The sequence below is a fragment of the Anser brachyrhynchus genome, assembly GCF_964034855.1.
Source record: "Anser brachyrhynchus genome assembly, chromosome: 13".
Classification (NCBI taxonomy): Eukaryota; Metazoa; Chordata; class Aves; order Anseriformes; family Anatidae; genus Anser; species Anser brachyrhynchus.
In genome coordinates, this window is record NC_137708.1 from 3,335,608 (window position 1) to 3,354,227 (window position 18,620).

Below are 18,620 nucleotides of genomic sequence, written 5' to 3' on the forward strand. Positions count from 1 at the left end.
ACTGATTTAAGGGACAAATGTGATAGCTGAAAATACATAAATGTAATGTGAATATAAAGATCTTTAACATTTTGGATTAAAAATCAGAATCATAATTCAGAAGATGGTCAAGGCATGCTGAGTTTTTGCTGCGTTGGGCTAACGTTCTTGGTTTAACCTTTCTGTAGTAATCAGAAACACAAGTCAATCCAAGAACATAAATAGTCAGGGTTGGGAAAGTTGACTGTTAAATTACTACTGCATCTTCAGAAATAGACTGTTGCCTGCCGTGATTCGGAAGGTGGAAATTATTATCATAAAGATGGTGTTGTATTGTAGGTTTCCACTCCTCATCTTTAAGCCGTGTAACTTTTCGGTCTTGGATAGTGCAGGTGCATGGCTTCAGAGCAGTTACTACTGTGACCCCTCTCCATTCATGACCTGTAAGAAGTGGGAAGCCCTGGATAATGGAAAAGCTTGGCCATTGTATGGATTGTAGAGGTGCCTGTAGGTATGCCTCCTTGAGGCCAGCCTGGACGGGCAGGCTGAGATGCCTGGTCAGCCCTGAGCTGGCCCATAGCAGTTGCTGGAAAGAGCGCGGCTATGTTCATGTGAGCCTGAGCTCATAAATTCTGGTGGACCCAATCTGAATAGCTCTGGTGTCCCTCTAGTCATTGCATCATTAATCTACAACCCCTATAAACCACAGTTTGTGAGATGAGTAATGCATCTAGTTGCATTTTCAAGACTTCACCAATGTGCATGTGAATTTCTTGAGCTCCATTTTGCAGGCAGGAATATTAAGAAACAAATGTTAATTACCAAAGCAGTGGCATGGTAGGACTAGAAATATGGATTGCTTTGTTTTTGGTGTTTTAGTGCTGGTAAAATAAATGTTTTCTAGTCGTTTGTGTGACTTTGAACCATTATTATGTAAACTATAGGTGGTTTTCAGCAGTTTACTGATAGTTCATTTGAAATCTGTACAGTTCTTGTTGTACACTTAATTGACTGGCTTATTTTTATTTTTTCCTAGGCAAGAATTTCTAATGTATTTTTGTGTATTGTTGATGTTCATATGTTATATAAATCAATACCATGCGTAGTAAGCAAATATTTCAAAAATAAAATGTGTTTTCATTTATCTTCTTATTTTATCAGCTCACGACCAGGAAGACCCCCCAAGCGTTCCCTAGGAGTTGCGATACAAGAAAATGCACGTCTTCTGCCCCATGGAGTTCCAGGCCTCTTATCACCAGGACTTATCTCTCCGACAGGTAATAAAATCCATCAGATGATCAGCCTCATCTCTTCATACTGCACAGCAGTTAAAATAAACTAATATTGATCTAACTGCCTTGTCCTTCAGGGCTTTTTCAAGCTTTACCAGAGGTTACATTATTGGATTTTTTGAGTGTTCATGAAAATTCTGTTTTGTTGCTGCAGTGACTGAAATCTAATGGATTTGTAATTTAGTCCTTTATTAATTGTAATTTCCTTACAGGAAATTCCATTAAATGTGTTATTTTAGTAAAAGAAAAAAACCTGAGAAAATGAACTATTGTCTCAGAGAGCCCCATAGCATGCATTTCTTCCTTTCAAATGCATGTGTATTTTAGTTCTCATGGGATATGAACAGCGTGGCTAATGTGTATTGTATTGTAACATCATTAATGTATGCTGGGAAGATAGCAAAATGCTTGTATGAATTGTAGAAGAAACATTCAAAAAGCAGATAAGTTCACATTGCCACAGTGGATTCTATTTTAATAATCTGCATTAAATATCTTAATATGAAAAATAGCAGAAAAACATGTGAAATAATAAGCAATCCCTGAACATAATTTAATGCATATTATTTTATTCCACTTCATTAATTTATTAGTAGAGTTTAAATTAAATCTTGTGCTATCTTGATGAGTGTTTTAATTTTTTATTAATTGATGTGTGCCAAAGACAAGTAAGTTTATTTTGGTAATAAAATCAATAGGATACAGCTGTATTAGCTGACTATATTCCTAAAAGTAATTATTTAAATATTCAAGAGGCTTAGCAATTTTAGGATTACTGTCGAAGTCCAGTCTAAATATATTGTATCTCCATAATAACCAAACTTAGTAAAGTATTTAGCAGAATACAAAGTCACAGAGCAACTTACTGGAAAAACAGAACTAAATAAGTGATTTTCAGGGGAGTAGTGATTCTGGTCTTGATCTTGCAGATTACTCTGCTTGCAAAGCCTGTTGCACTGGGACTAAGTGCCTCAGTGGGTCCCAACGTTCAGGAACGTAACAAAGCTGAGATCTTGAACTTCTCCAACAAATCCAAGCGTCATGAAGATTTCACAGTGAACCAATAGCTCTCATCACTGTGGAAGTAGAAATAAATATTCTTAAGCTGTATTAGTTAGTATAAATATAAAGCGTTTTACTACATTTAGATGCCACAGTCAAGCTAGTGCAACTTCACATACTGTAAATACGTGTAGCGGGGATTTAGAATTGTGTGTTTACTCTTGTGAGCAGTTAACAAATCAGGTTTTTAGTAGCTCTCATGTTCTTGGCCCAGGAAGTTCATGGATTTGGTATTGTGTTATTACCAACAGACAGGAAGGGACAAAAGCTGCCTTGTATTGATAATTTCTTGTCAGAAATCCAGAATATTGCGTATTACTTTTCCACCCTGTTTTTTTTGGTTTTTTTTTGCAAATAGGACATCAAATTATGCAGATTATTGCATTTCTTTAAATTGGGAAATATTTTTGATCTCAGTCCGTTGAATATGTATAGTAAAATAGAGTCATAGATGCATACAGTATCCCATATATTTTAAGTATCACAGCATTTGAGTAAAAAATGTTGAAATTGAATTTTTAGACTGTTTTATGTTGTTTGGAGTCTGAAGTGATGACTGGGATGTATCCCACCTCATTTAACTTGTGGAGGATTGTGTAAGGAGATTGGCCCCCGGGGGCTGCCCTTCAGCCGAGGCGCAGGGTGGCTGGCCGCCTTTCTGAGCTTGTGAGCCCTGTACGAAAACCTTCATGTGACTGAATGCCAAGAGTCGCAGACAATATGCCTCGAGCTGCTGGAAGGGAGTTTTGCGGGTAGCTTGTAGGCGGGAGAAAATGCTCGTTGCCACAGCATGACAGAGTTGTTGAGGGCCCAAATGAGATGGGTGCGTGTCACCAGCCTGTGACAAAGCAGCTCCACACCATTGGCTGTGTAGTCTCATCGCTCAGGAATCGGAGCTCCTGAGTTCTTGTTTTATCTTGTTCATGAAGAAAAAACAGTGTAATGAAAGTTGGGGTAAGCACTGGATAAGGAAAGGTGCCACAAGAGCCCCTTGTAAATTCATCTTAAGATGCTGCAAACTTGATGGAGCACCTGGGATATGAAGCTTCCATTAGCTTTATTTATATCTATTTACGCTTAATTACTGATTGCTTTGCTCTGGTTACCCCTCCTCTTTAGTCTTCTGACGATCAAGTGAAGGAGTTTGTGTCCATTCTTGCAGTTGGTTAGATGGAGGTCTCTTGAAGTTGCTGTTCTGGCCACAGAGCGCACCGACCTGTCTGTAGAGGGTATTACAGAGCGATGATTAGTAACTTCCTGCAGACCTGAGGGAGCCGTCTGTGTTACCACTCCTTGAAATGTGCTGTTATTTTCATCACCCATTTGGTTTGTGTCAGCTCAGTTTACATGGTCATTTTCACATAATAAACAGGTAGTTAAATTAGGCATACTGCATTTCCCAGCGCAGAGTGTAATTTTTTTTTTTTTTTTTTTTTACATCTTGGCAAAGTGGACTACAGCCACGTTTACCTATAAGTAATTTGTGAAGGAGCTGTAAGTGAAGTGTCTACATTTTAAAATATTTGCAGGTACCTTCCACCTTTGGGAAACGGGAATGTTTGACTTACGATGAGACTGGAGCAGCAGGGCGCTTAAAGCTGCTGTGATTGAGAAAGATGAGGCGCTGTGCCTGGGATGCGTGCCACCGGGAAGGGCTTGAGCAAACAGCACGATAACCATGCCCAAGAGCTGATATTTAAGTATTGCCCATTATGCATTAGTTTAGGAGAAAGTGTTCTGCTTCTTGTATTCTTGCAGGAAACATGGAAATCAGCGTGTTGCCCTTGCCTGCTGTGAGGGCAAAGGAAAGTCCCGTATGTCAGCGAGCGTCAGTCATCAAAGGCTCTGTTCTTCAAACAGTGCAGGGGGATGAAGTGGCGCTAACCAAAAAAACCACTTCATCTCCTATTAATGTACAAGACTTTGTCATCAGTGTATCTTAACAAGACAGTTGGGACTTACTTATGGAATAGATTTTTTGTAACGTTTAGGCTCTGAAGCAGCGGCATACAGTGTGGAGAGAAGCTGAAATCCTTTATGTGATTTAAACCCGTAGATTAGAAAACTTGATATGGAGTGAAGCTGAAAGAGCAGCTGGATCTTTTGATAGTTACACATGCTGACTTCCGCCCTCCTACCTGTGATCTAGCTCCACTCTGTTTTCAAGGTAGCGGAGAGGGTGGCTTATGGAGGAAATCATCATGCCTCTAGAAGGTGGTTACTCTGCCGTGCAGGGCACAAAGCCGCTTTCAGGGGCAGGGCAGGCCACTCTGACTGCCTTTGGGCTGGGCATCCCACAGCAGAGGCTGATGAGGCACTGTGGGCCAGGAAGATGGATGCGAGCCCTGTTAAAACACGTCTCTTGCCATTTTATCTTCCTGAGATTTGCTGTCCAGAGCTGCGTGGCCTGGCAGGCCTGATGTGCTGCACCAGCAGGCTGACCGCCATGAGCTTGGGGCTGGGGGCTGCGGGCACTCGGTGCCTGAGGTGGGCCGGAGCCTGGCCAGGCGTGTGTTAGGAAAGGAAACGAGGCATGTTCAGATACGTGCTCCACCCTGCTGGGGAGGAGACAGGCAGCTTCAGAAGTTTAAAGGTTAGACAGGTGTTGGCCCCCAGCTGGTGTGTGTCTGTCTGGTAGGGAAAACTTCCTGGCGTGTCCTGGGTGCGGGCGCTGTAGCTGGCACTGCCACGAGGGGGTGGGATGTCTGAGCCCCCCCAGCGCTAATTACCTCCTGATTAAACCCGCTGCTATCATCAGGTCCCCTCTGTTTTCTTGCAGTGCTCTGCCCAGGTGGCGGAAGCAAACCATCTCCATTTCCAAGTGTGTAAAATACACTGCTATTTTCATTATCAGCTGGATTAGATCAATCTCCCTTGAAGTGATCATTTTTTATTTCATAGGCATTTATTTCATAAGCAGACAGTTAAAATAGACATTATCTGTCTCACTAGCTGTTTGTCTAGTGTTTGTAAGAAAGTAATAATTAAAACATCGACTTGTTTGTATAGACATGAATAATTTTTCATGTGTAGTTTTGGCTTATTAATAGTTAAGAACTTGTGAACTGAAGAGTTTAATGTATTTAATATTTTAGTGAAATTAATATTTCAATAGATATACCAAATAATAGCATTGTGACTTAGGAAAAAAAGAAAAAAAGTGGACAAAAAAAGTGAAAAAAAGTAACTTAGAGGAGTATGGTAGCTTCATGTGTTACTTGAGTTCAGCAGTGCTATTGAGCAGTCACTTAGTCTTTCCATGGAACAGAGAGGATACAATAGTATTTGCTGTAGTCTTTAAGCATTTTTATTTGGTGTACCTGTTTCAGAGGAACGAGAGAGACTAGAGGCTTTCAACATCTTTGGTGTCCAGCTGCTCTTTATGGAGGTGGGCTTGTGGTCAGGCAGCACGGCCCCAGTGCCTGTGGGAACTCCCCAGTGCCATCGACTCCACGGATCTTCGCCTTGTTTCCCTCTGGAACTGGTGCTGCTCCGGTGCCCTCCAGGGTGTCCTGGCTGAGGACCTGTAAGAGGTGCCCTGGGTCCGAAGAGCGGGGCAGCGGGGCTGTCCCTTATGGAGGGGTGCAGCAGGGCTGGAGACGGCAAATCTGCTCCATGTGCAGCGTTGGCTCAGAGACCGGGGTTGCCAGAACCAGGTTCTGAAGGTTTCCGTGTTTGTACTGTACTGTGAAGCCTCCTTTTAAGAAAGAGTTATTTGAAGAATAAGCATTCATTCAGGGTCACTTTACAGAACATCTGATCGATTTTACTGCTTGGGGTGTTAGATGTAGGGCTGCTGTGGCTGGCAGCAGTCCTGGAACCTCTGAGAGCACGGAGCAGGTGATCCTAAGGTTAAAAGAACCCTTTCCTTTCTCAAAATGCTTAACTGAGCATTTTTGTATGTTTACATCCTATTTCTGTGGCTCATTTCACTGTTTATGGTTATCCTTTTTTTCTTCAGTTGTCATAGATGTCACTTTAAAGTTCCATTTATAATGAGAAACATATGTACAACTTTGTCATTGTTGGCATTACCTGGCTTGGTGGAAATTATTATTTTTAATCAAAGGCAGACATACTGATTAAGGATGCCGCAGCACTTCTCTGCCGATGGGGAACGTTAACAGTTTATAAATTGTTCTTGGTGACAATTCAGTAGTGAATTACTTTGATATATATGGCTAATAAATTAATATGATTAAGTTAATGAGTAGTACAAGTGTTGCCAAACTCCGCTCGTCAGGCTTTTAATGCTGCTCCACATTTGCAGCTCTAGCTTCCCCCTGTGGTGAGAGGATCAGTGCTACCTACGCACTGTCATTGTGATAAATGGCATATCCCACAGTGCCCTGCACTCCATCTGGTGTGTCCCCAAAATGAGAAATATTTTATACAAATCACACACTCAGAAGCTCAAAGGACTGTAGAAAGATCTATTTTTTCAAACAATAATAAAAATGCATATATCTCTTTAGCAACTCTTCATTTTTACTGTCGTAATGAATGCATATAGCTTTGGGAAATGAAAACTCATGTGAGTAACAGAGGAAAGTTATCCACTGCACAGTAAAGCTGACAAATAAGTTACATGCTCACTCTTTTATTTTATCATGAAATGTTCTTAGATAAAAAATGATGTTAGAACATCTATTTAACTGGATTTTAAAATTAAAGACCACGTATGCCGCATGATTGAGTACCACCCCGTCTCATGCTGGCAAATTTCTATGCTGAAGGGAGCATGAATTTGAGTGAATGACGGATGCAGGATCATATCATTGCTCCTTAAAATACAGCCATTCAGCAGAGTTCTGATAATCTGAAAAACTATACCTAGTGACCATGAGTCACTCGATTCCTCTTTCCTTCTCTCTTTTAATGTTATCTTTCTTTAGGGATCCATTTTTAGTGTCTACTTTATCTGTGTGGGACATTACATTTTTGACAAATGAATACTTAAATCTGTTGAGAATTTACTGAATGGTTAACCTTGTTGTAAATGTAATTTACACATAGCCTCAGCTACTAATTATTGTCCAAGAAGTGTGAAACTCAGTAATGTACTTTCATTTATAAGTGTTTGCAAAAAAATTTTTAAAAACTTGATCCTGCTGAGTTCCTACATCTTTTCAGATGACAAAGTTCAACCAAAATGTTCGCAGTGAGAGAATTAAGACTCTATTCTCTTGCCACTTAGGGCAGGTCTGCTCTGAATTTGTCTTGATTTGCCTATGGAAGGGAACCATTTGAAAAAGCTGACCTAAGTATCACATAGCTAACAGAATCAGTAAGTTTTCATCTCTCTGTTTTTATAATCTGTGACGTTCTTTCCCACCAGCTTTTTGTTAGCCTGGTGTCTGATGGCATTGAGGTCTGTAATGATCCTAATACGTCTGCCTCCCTCCATCACATCTATAACTGCCTTAAAAGCTATTTTAGCTTTTTTACATCATCACTAAGAAATGTCTTACAGTCAAATATGGTATTGGGAGGCATGAAAGATTTGTTTTCTTTAACACTCTCTGTTGTCCAGAGGACTGATTTGACAATAATAACACGACTATTGTTATTTTTTCTTAGGTTTTATTTTTCTATACAGTTGTATGATTATGTTGAACAAATGCATTCTGAAACATTTTCCTTTTGGTAGCTTTAACCAGTATCACAGCAAATGTATTTAAATGCCTTAAGAATGCTTGTGTAAGAATCCCAGACTGACTGCATATATTATACACTCTTACATTTTAATATAGGAAGCTGGTTTTCTTTTTCATTAGCAAAATTTGTATTGTCATTGAATAAGTTTTACATGAATGCCAGAGAATGGCTTATTGATTGAGCTGTTTATAAGGCTCCTCAATGCACTGTGGGTGATAATCCTCTGGTAGGCAAATCAAACATCTTCAGATTTGGGACTGTTACTTTGGGTGACATAAGGCCTCAGTCGTGATTCTTCATTTTAGAAGAAGTGTATTTTGTGCTAACAGCAGAACTCTAAATATTATGGAATACAATATCAGAGACAAGGAGCATGTAGATCCTTACTGATCCTCTGCTTTGCTTTAGATATATCCTCCAGTATTTCAGAAGGCCTGTTAAGCTCTGGATTCTTGCACATACTTACAGTTTTATTCCTTTGAGTTGAGAGGCAATGTCTACAAGAGGATGGAAACTAAAATTTATTTGTAGGATCCATTTAAAAAGATGCAGTTGTAACTAGATAGATGATGCATCTCTGGTTGCAGAAAAATGTTGATCCATCCATTTACAGTGCTAAAATGTGCTATGTTTACCTAAGTAATATTCTCTCAAAATGCAGCATTCAGATAGAAATTAGATTTGAGCAGGGCAGTTTACCATAGGGAAACTTCCTAAAGCTGGATTTTGGCAAAATTCTTGGTAAAACAACACTGTTGCAAGTTGTTCAGAAAAATGAGACAAGGAATAAATCTCACTGGATTGGAAAGTAAACATGTGCTATACTTAAATCTAAGTATTTCCGTCGTTATAATTTTGGTTAGGGATTAAGTAATTTCAATGTAATCTAGCAGCTGTAGTGCTTCAGTCCTTGTCATACAGACCTCTGGAGTCCTAAACAAGCAAAATACTTAAGTATGTTTTTAATATTAAGCACACAAGTAATCCCATTGATTTGGATTGGATTAGTTGTTTGCTTTAACAAGTGCCTAAATGTTTTGCTGCTTACTATGATATTCTGGAGATCACGTTCTATAAGGATTCTTCCACAAAACTGTGAATTCATTAAGTACCTGTATGTTAAACCAATATTCCCTTTTGATTGTCCTAGTGTTCTTCATCCTTCTATTGTCTTGTGTGGACTAGGGATCATGAAAAGAAGCAACATACAGTTTGAAAAAAAAGTTGGAAAAGAATTTAGCCAAGTGGTTGCTGACAGGTGATGTTAATTTGTTCTTTCCTGGCCACACTGAAGAGCTCAGAGTTAAGGGAGTGGCTGGCGCTCCGTGCCCAAGGTGATGGATGGAGGTCTTGTTTGTCTGAGGATGACGGTTTGCAAAGCACGACTTCTGGTTCTCCTTTCTCTTGGAAGTATTTATCCTGGTGCAAGGCAATGACAACCAAAAGTAGAAGTTTTTCGTTTGCTGATGATGATTTCTGGATTAGCCTTTGCATGGGTTTGCAGAGAGCAGAGCTCGGCATGCTGAAAGCAAGAGGGCAAATACGTTCAAACAAGGCCAAGTCTGCTGTGAGGCAATAAGAGGGGACTAGCTGGGTGTGCAAAGTAGGCATAAACTGCCCTGGTAATCTGGGGGAGAAGATTTTGGCATAACGTCTGTGTGTGTGCAGAAAACCGTGAGAAGCAAGCTTAGCAATGAAGGCCTTCACTGTCCCTCCTGGAGAGGCGGCTTGCATGGCTGCTCGCCGGGGAGCAGGCCTCGGCGACGCAGCGGCCGCACTGGGCCTTTCCGCCTGTGCGAGAAGAATGTGCTCGTCTTTCAGGCCCCCCCAACTAGTGTAGCATGAGGCCAAGTGCTCGCCACAAATTAGGGTTCGTGATGAAAAGAAAACAATGCTTACGGAGCATTTTGGGGAGGCACACTTTTTTATTAAGATAGCATAACTGAAATAGATTTCACTGTCTGATTGTTCTCAATGAGTGACTGGGTCCATATTAAGATTTCAGTGGAAATGTATTCATGTTGTATAAACTATTTTATCACAGTCAAAATTAATAGGTGTAAAGAAAAACAAGCTGTCATTGAGCCTAGTATTATACCCTGTCCTCTTGCTGAAGAGAGAGACCTCTTCAGTTCACAGAGAAGCATACTGGTAGCAACTGGAATTGCTGCTATCGTATGGTGCCTATTTTAAAGATAAATGTAGGACCATAGTTGTGGAGGATTCACTCTAGAATCTGAATTCATCTTAAAAATCCTTTGCAAAAGAAGAATAATTCCTAGAGCTACCAACCTCCTGTGACTTGAATATGAAAAGCTTTACTTCAGAAAGAGAAGTATTTTATATAATACATGCCTGAATGTAAATGACAGACATTTTATTAGGAAAGGAAAGCCTTTATTAAAATATAATGATCTACATTGTTTTTATGTAATCTAATGAATTACAGTAAGAGCCTGAGAAATGAGCTGGAAAAGGTAGAGTACTCTCCCATGAAAGCGAGCTATGATAACCTTTTTGTAATTCCTTAACATGTTGAAAGAGTATTTCTACACAGACTTATTAAATTAAGCAAGGTCACCTTTCATTTTATTAACAGATTGGGTTTGCCAGATCATGGACTTTGATTGTGAAAAATGTGGATGAACCATAGAGTAACATACGTCAAGTAGAAAATAAGTTGTAAAAATGTGAAATAATTTCAATACACCTTATATTTTTGTTTTTTTACTGGTGCTTAATTACTGTTTTCCACATTTGCATATTGATTGGATGTGTGTTAATAATAATAATATTTCTAAGTGGATTATCTCTCCTGACTGGTGGGATCTTGAGCTAATATTTGCATAAAGGGAAGAAAATATTCTTTTCCACAGTAATATAAAATACTGTTCTTTTGACATACAGTATGCAATCATTACTTTGAAAGGTTAGCTATAAATAATAACCAGTGAAACTGGTCATGTGCTTAAAGATGAGCACATATATTGCATTTACCAGTCTGACCCCCGTTCAGCAAGGCAGGAATAAAACTAACGTCATGTCACCCAAGTTTCTCATATGCCTTTCAAAATCTCTCTGTGTATGTTTTAGCCTTTATATAGATACATGAAAAGGAAAATTATATTTAAAAGGTGTTACATGAATTTAACACATTGCTGTAATTGTTTATAAATAATTTCATAGTCATGTCTAATTAAGACAGAAAATGTCATTTATATTTCCAGTCTCTAGGAATTACTTTTTTTTTTTTCCCCTGTATTTGCATCTGTCAAAAATAAGTTTTTTAAAAAAAAGGTAAGAGTAATGCATAAGTTTTTTGCTGGTATATGTAACAGAAATAAGAGAACATCCCATTAGCAGCCCCAAAATTTGAGTAAATAAAAGAGGTAATGGGGTAGATTATTTGCATATTGTATGTATGGTTTCAAATGAAAACACACTAACGTACAGATGCTGTTTAACCTCTCTATCATTAACAGCTCAGTAGTTCGGCGCACATACGCAGAAAAAGCTGTTCTTGCTACTCACGGCATGCAGGCGCGGTGCAGCAGAGTGCATTTGACTTGGCCCTGGCAGTCATAGAGCAGGTGACTTGATTACACTGAAATCAGGCAGAAAATGTCCTCTTCTGGCCACTCGAGTGAATCAGTCAAATTATCGAGTGGCAAAACTAATTCTATGCCTTGGGCCATCAGAGCTGCCACTTCCTATAAGTCAAGCCTTCACTTAGTGTGAAATTGTTTTTTATTTTATTCCCTTTCATTTATTATGCTTATTTCAGCTAATCCACTTAGTGAACGTGAGTTACCCAGCATACTAGAGCTCTTTCAGATGTGCAACCTTCTCATGCTTTAGTGGTGAAATACAAGGACTGCTCTCCTTTTAAGGAACTCCCAACCCTGTTATGACCCATACAGTTAAAAGGAATATTTCACTTTTTCAGATGAGACTCAAATGTGGAGAAGAGTTTAATGTGATGTAAAATTAACTAAAAATGCTTATAGCTGAGCTTTCTTTCATAATTCAGGTGGCTCATTTTTAAGAACTAGAAACATACACTATGAATTGTGGGCCATTTAGTATCATTTAATTTGAAGAAGCTTAACCGGACAATTCAAAAACATGGAATGTTGTTTACAGCATTACAATATTGCCTTAAATTCTGCAAGAAAGAAAGCTATGATCTGCTTCAAGTGCTCATACAGGTGATATACCCCAGGCACTACTTGTGTATGTAATTTTGTCCAAATGGCAATCTCTCATTTGACTGTGCCCTCTAGTACACAGCATTAACATCTTCCAATAAAAGAATAGCAAGACATATGGAGTCTTTTATTTCAAGCAAAGAAAAATCAAATAGAATAATGAGAATAAAAAGTAAAATGCCTGTGGTGATGCGCAGGGGAAGTTAGAGGGGAGTTCCTACGGCAGACTGTGTCAGAACAGAAAAACAGAAGTAACCAGAAGGCGTCTCCTGTAAAGCATCTAAATACAGGTTTCCTTTGTCCATAAGTTTAAAAATACATACATATATGCATATTTATATACAAACACATGTATAAAATGTGCTAAAACAAAGAGACATGGTTCAGCAGAAACCAGATACATTGTTTTAACTCATATTCATCCAGTGCTTTGAGCTGATGTATGTTTTGGGCAGATGAGGGGACTTGCAGGGTAGAAGGAAGTAAGCAGAGCCTCAAAAAGAAAAGTTGAAAGGATCATACTGTGATTAAGATGGATGCATTGCTGACAATGTCAGACCAACAGCTGCTAAATCTAGGAGACACTTGAAAGAGTCTCTCTATTTTGTTATATATGGAAGTCAATAGGTTATTTGGGCTAAGAACACCCTATTATTCAAATTTAGCTGACCCAGAAAGCCATGCCATCTTTCAATGGCAATTCAGAGGGCTTTGCCATTTAGATAGTGGTTTTGGTATTTCCTAGCACAAACGTGTTCTGTGTAGTCTCATATGACATATGGATATATTGATCTTTTTTTTTTTTCCTGAAATGTATTAACTTAGTCCGTATAAGGCTTCAGAAAGCTATTTTGTGCTTGCAGCTGGTTAGATTGTTGAACACTTGTCATCAGAATCTCCTTTTTAAACCTTAAAACCAAAATGGAAATGAACCAAAGTTGTTTTTGCCTTCCTGTTTTGGAGCTTCTTCATTACCATTTTTAGTTACAGGTAATATTTCTTCATAGTAGTTTATTAATCCTATATATTGTCTGAGTCCTAATCCTACTTAGAATTTGTATTCTTTGATGGAATGTCTTCAGTGTACATTGTGCATAGGAAAACATCCCGAGAATAGGTTTTTCTGCTCATTGATATGACCATGTCCTTCCTTTTCTGATGTGTCTCTCTTGATCTCCATTTTTCATTGCATCATATTACTCTGCCTTTCCTCTTTATTTTTTTGTCCTTGACTTTTATGTCTACACTACAATTTGTGTTGACCTTGAGGTTGCCCTCAATTAGCTGAGCCATTTCAGTAGCATGGCCCACACCAAAATCCTCTGCAACGTGCTTCTTATTTGAAAAGCAGAGCATCCTAGAAACTGTTCTGTGACCATTTTTCTTTTCCTTTCAAGTTAGTGTTTATTTCCAGGCAATAAAGAGAAGGAGTGATACAAAAGAGATAGAAATCAGAAGCAATAAATCATAGGAGCACTTCTGGTAGGTTTCCTGTGCTCATGCGTGCAGTGTCTGTGCCATCTGCAAAAAGAGGAGGATTAGGAAAGGTTTGGATGAGAGAGATAAATCTTATCCCTGAAAGTTCAACAAACCTCTCAGGATCCAAAAGATGGCTGCCAGGGATCAAGCACAGGAATTTGACAAATAATGGGCAGAGAGCAGGTTAGGCAGCCTTCGTGTTTGGCCTTAGATATGGCAGGTATTAGAGTTGCCGGACTTAGCACATTCAGGGTTTCTGACAGAAACCCCCAAACCCTGTTTGTGCGAGTTCTCCTACAGCTACGCATGGTTGCATGCCATACCCTGTGTATGGAAGGGCCGTGTTGGCCAGTTTTCCTTCAATGTCCCTGTTCTGCTTTGGAATTTATTCTATGGTCTGACTTCTGCACTGGCAACAGCAAACCTTGGTACCTAATGGCTAGGTGGGAAGTGTATTTGGCTTGTGGCCAGACGGAGGTGAGGACAGTTTGTGTTGTCGTCATAAAAGACATGGTCATAGAGCAACCATGGTCAAAATGTGTGTTTGTGTAGCAGCTCTCAAGGCTTTCTGTGCTGATACAATAAAAATAATAAGATAGAAGTGGTTTACTAGATAGTAAATTACTACTTAGTTTTAAGATTTGCTACCGGCGTATTTTTAAATGCTAAAGTGATTAGCCACTTTGTTAATAGATCTGCTAACTAGTTTTGGTAGTGAGCTAGTTTTGTTCGTTTTCCTGTTTTCCAGCCCAAGAAGGTCATACTGGTCTTTAAAAGAATGGGTGAACTGTGACACGTACTGTTATCACTCACATGCCACACATGCATTTTTGCTAGATGACAGTCAGTGATATAACTCCCATGCTTGTATCTTCTGCATCACCAAATTCTCCTTCTGTACCTCTCCTGTGAAATAACAAGTGGCAATTTTGCAGTGGATTTTGTGGGATGCCATTCAGTTGCAATCAATAGCTTGGTGAAATCATTTTTCACAAATATCAGCTAAGGCGCTACAGGCATCTCTTTCAGAATGTGCTCAGAAAAAAATAAAGTTGCTTCAGCCACATTTTTTTTTCCTGCAGCTGTATGCAGTTTTGATACTCGATTTCATAGAATCAAAGAGGTTGCTTTCTCATAAATCAATGGTCAAGACTGGTAGTCTGCAGTGGCTGATACTGGTGGCTGGACATGGACAGAGCGTGGAAGTGAAGGATGGAGCAGGGACTTGATGCATGTTCTGATTTTCCAGTCCACAGTATTTCCTCTTTTATATAGCATCATGTGAGAAGGGGACAGCTTGGCTATAGTAACAGTTTTAATCTAGATCTTTCGTATCCACTGATGGTTATCTGAAGGAAGGTTACGCTGATTAGTTTGTTTTCTAGTAGAGGGAGTGGAAATGACTGCACGTCTTCAAACAGGAGGACCTGCGGATGCATAAAAGTTTCCTTGTGTTACCACTGCCTCCAGCTACCATTTGTCTCTTACATGCACGTGGAAGTACATATGGGGTGTTTTTTCCCCTATATTTAGAGAATTCTTTTTTCCCTGTATAATTTCCTTCATTCTTTGTTGAGAATTTTATTTGTGAGAATTAGCTATATAGTGTATATATTAATCAGGTTAGTTTCTGCTTTCTCCTTTTGCTAGGAATGCGTTGCTTCTTCGTTTGAGTAATTATTTCTGATTTATAGCGAGTAATATCTATGAGCAAAAGGTCATATAAATATCTTCCCAAGCTTAGTCTTAATTTTGCTTAGTGAGTGAAGGAAGATAAAAGGCAACATCTTTCCCAGGGCTCTTAAACATTAGAACTTGAACCTAATTGAGGGATTTGACTTTGTTTGTTTGTTTGTTTAAATCATTTTAAGAATTTAGAGATGCTTAAGGCACCCCTAGTGGGACGTGCATGGTTCCTGGCATGAGAATAGGTCTGGGGGCTAACTCAGGGCCTTCTGGCATCCAGTCTCCATTGTACCATTTTGCTGCATGTGACGATTTACTTCTTACTTCCCCTCCTCTAAAATGATGCCAACAGTTGGCTTGTATCATGTGGGGAGCGAGGAGGTTGATCAGCCAAGATCTACGAATTATTTTGTTGATGGAAAATGTGTATACTTCAGTAAGGCCATGATTATTAGTCGTGTCTTTAAACAATCTTGCACTCAATTTCAGGGCATTCTGCCTGCATGAGAATAGTGAGAGCAGATTTTTATGTTGAAATTGTGGTGAACTATTGTAGATTAATTTTAATTACAGTCCATCAACATTTGCATTCTATTTGGGATGGCAGTTCCAGTAAGCTTTTTAAAAATGTGGTGGTACAAATGGAAAAGTTTTGGCAAATATTAAATGTAACAATGAAGACTTTTGTTCCTCATTAAACCATTTCTTGATGTTTCCCGATAGATTTTCATCTAAACACTTGCTAATCCCAGAGCTCTGACAGGCAAGGCCTGCTGAATTAGGCCAACCACTGCTACAAATAGCTACTGCACATGAAACAGTAATCATTGCTTTCCAGTCTATTATTAGATTAACTTCATAGGGATTGCTTTTTTCTCCTGTGAGTTGATGCATAAATGACATGCTTTACCCTCCAATAAATCTAACAGCAGAGTGGCTATGACATGATGTTCATACCCCTTAGTCCCATGACAGATTATTTTTGATTGCTGCAGAAGTTTACAGCAGCTTGAAACCATTAGAATTTAAAGGCATCATTGAAATTTTACAGCGTACCTGACTCAGACACAACAGGGCTAGTACTGAGCTAAGTTGGGAGGTATTGGCTCCGCGTTGCGGTGACTTGTCACAGGGAGTCTTAGTTACGCTGATTCCCAGCTGTCCTTCAGAGGAGGTGGATGCTCACACGCTGCAGGTGCTGCACCTTTGCTATCATACCTTGGAGAATGCAGGCTCCTGCAGATGATACTCCTGCGCTTCAAACTGCAACCTAGAGACAGTCGTAGCTGTTAAACGTGTGAAGACGATGTTATACGCAGACAGTGCTCGTACTTACGTGGAGGAACTTACAGAAGCCCTTTTGAACTTTTGTTGCTTGTTAACCTTTATTGGAACTCATACTGGTGATCACTTTCCTTCCATGTAGCAGTAAATAGAAGTTTGTACTGTTAGAAAGGATGAAATTAAGTGTTAATAACATACGTGCTTTTAATAGTGTTCTTTTTTTCCAGATGTAAGAACTTTGTTTTTTCCTGATGAAACCCAGATAAAGTTTGCAAAGCTCAAGACTCTTCAAATCCAAGGTGTTTACTACTATTTATATCTCATGTGAATGAATGTCTGTATTTGGTTCTGGCTTTAAACTGTGTTTATCCATTATTTCATGGAGGTGTGTAAATTTGCTGCTTTTAGATATATGGCAATCAACTGTAAAACTGCTGTCCGTGTTAGTAAGAAGATGCACTGATTCCCATTGATGTGTGTTTGTACATACCCAATAAGCATCACATCAAACTGGTCCCTGCAGGTTTCCATAAATCTCTCAGTAGATTTCTATTATATTCTATGCAGTTACTAAAAAAAACCCTTTATTTAAAAAATATTTTTTTTTTTTTTTATCTTTAGTGTCAGTTTTATATGCTAAACAAAGTGACTGAACCTGCTTATGTTCTTAACCTATGTCTGTAATAGATATGTCCAGCAGGTTCAGGTTGATGAATCTGGTATCAGGTAGAGAGCTAGCCTTAACACAGATCTACTGTAGCCTCATGGTATTTTTGTATCTGACTAATATACTTTGTAAATAATGGCATAATAGGGAATAAAATATGATAGCGTGAACGATATATATTATTGATAGCTAAATGCGATATTCTCCAAAGAAAGCTTTAAGATATTTGTTCTAATTATCTTTAAAACAAATAGAACAGAACAAAACACGTGTTTAATAGTTGCACAGATTGAGTCCCTTACCAAGCTGACTTTGGGAATTAGTTCTCAGTTTTGCATATAGTAGTCACAAACCAACTTTTCTGAGTACTCTTTAGCATAGCTGTCCTTTTCTGTTTAAGGGAGAAAACTGAACAAGAAGCAACAAACAGATTTTTTTGTGGAATGCTCAAGCTCCACATTTTTGTGTAGCAGTGTGCTTATGATACACTCTCTTCGGAAATAGGACTGATTTTATTAGTGTAAAATATTTATTCCTAAAGAGGTGAATTATAATTTAAAAAATACTGGAAAGGCATTTGGAATTTCTAAATACAAACTTTTCCTACAGAACCTTGAGCATTAAAAGCTTTGCTCATTAAGTCAGGGAAGAAAATTAATACCTTCTGTACCCAAGCACGTATTACATTTGGTCTTATTAGAACATGCTGCAATTCGATCTCGGGTATTCACAGCATTCTTTGAATAGGCTGTGAGTCTGAGCTCTGTGATACTGTTCATATGTGTATCTGAATACCTGACTCAAATACCTAACTTAAATTTGGTTGTGGTTGGTATACCCAGTGTTGTTACAGTAGTAGACAAGGCCAAGTGGTTTTTATGGTACTGGGCTTGCCTCTAATATGTGACCTCTTCTTTCTCTCCGTATGGGCATTTCTACTTACTTTGAGATCTTCAGTTTTCTAAATGATGATGAAATTATAATCAATTAGGGTCTGTGTTACAAAACCTTCTGTACATGAAATAAAAGGTGCTGACAATACCATATCATTTCAGAATTAGGCCATTCTTCTTCTAACCTGTAAGAGCCAAAAGTGAAGGGAACTGAGGATTAATCTGTTGTTTATATCCGTATGTAACCTTGCAACATATGGATTAGATCTTCTCTGCACCTGTAGTATAACATTTTCCTCATGCTACAGCGTAATACCTTAACTAAAACCATGGAAGCTTTCTAATGACTTCAAAGAAATCAAAAACCACATTCAGGTTGAAAGCATTTTATTGTTTGTAATTTTTAGCTTAG

At 38.8% G+C, this 18,620-nt stretch overlaps 1 protein-coding gene across 8 annotated transcripts in view; it reads left to right on the forward strand.

Annotated features, from left to right (window-relative positions):
- Window positions 1–18,620, forward strand: part of DACH2 (dachshund family transcription factor 2) — a 289,571-nt gene that overhangs the window by 148,030 nt on the left and 122,921 nt on the right. For 4 of the 8 annotated variants that reach the window (XM_080554411.1, XM_080554408.1, XM_080554407.1 and 1 more), the window contains exons 2-3: window positions 1,141–1,256; window positions 16,876–16,947. In XM_080554411.1, coding sequence (XP_080410537.1) covers window positions 1,141–1,256; window positions 16,876–16,947 — 188 coding nt within the window. The remainder of the gene's footprint in view (window positions 1–1,140; window positions 1,257–16,875; window positions 16,948–18,620) is intronic. The other 4 variants (XM_080554414.1, XM_080554409.1, XM_080554410.1 and 1 more) reach the window with 1 other exon arrangement.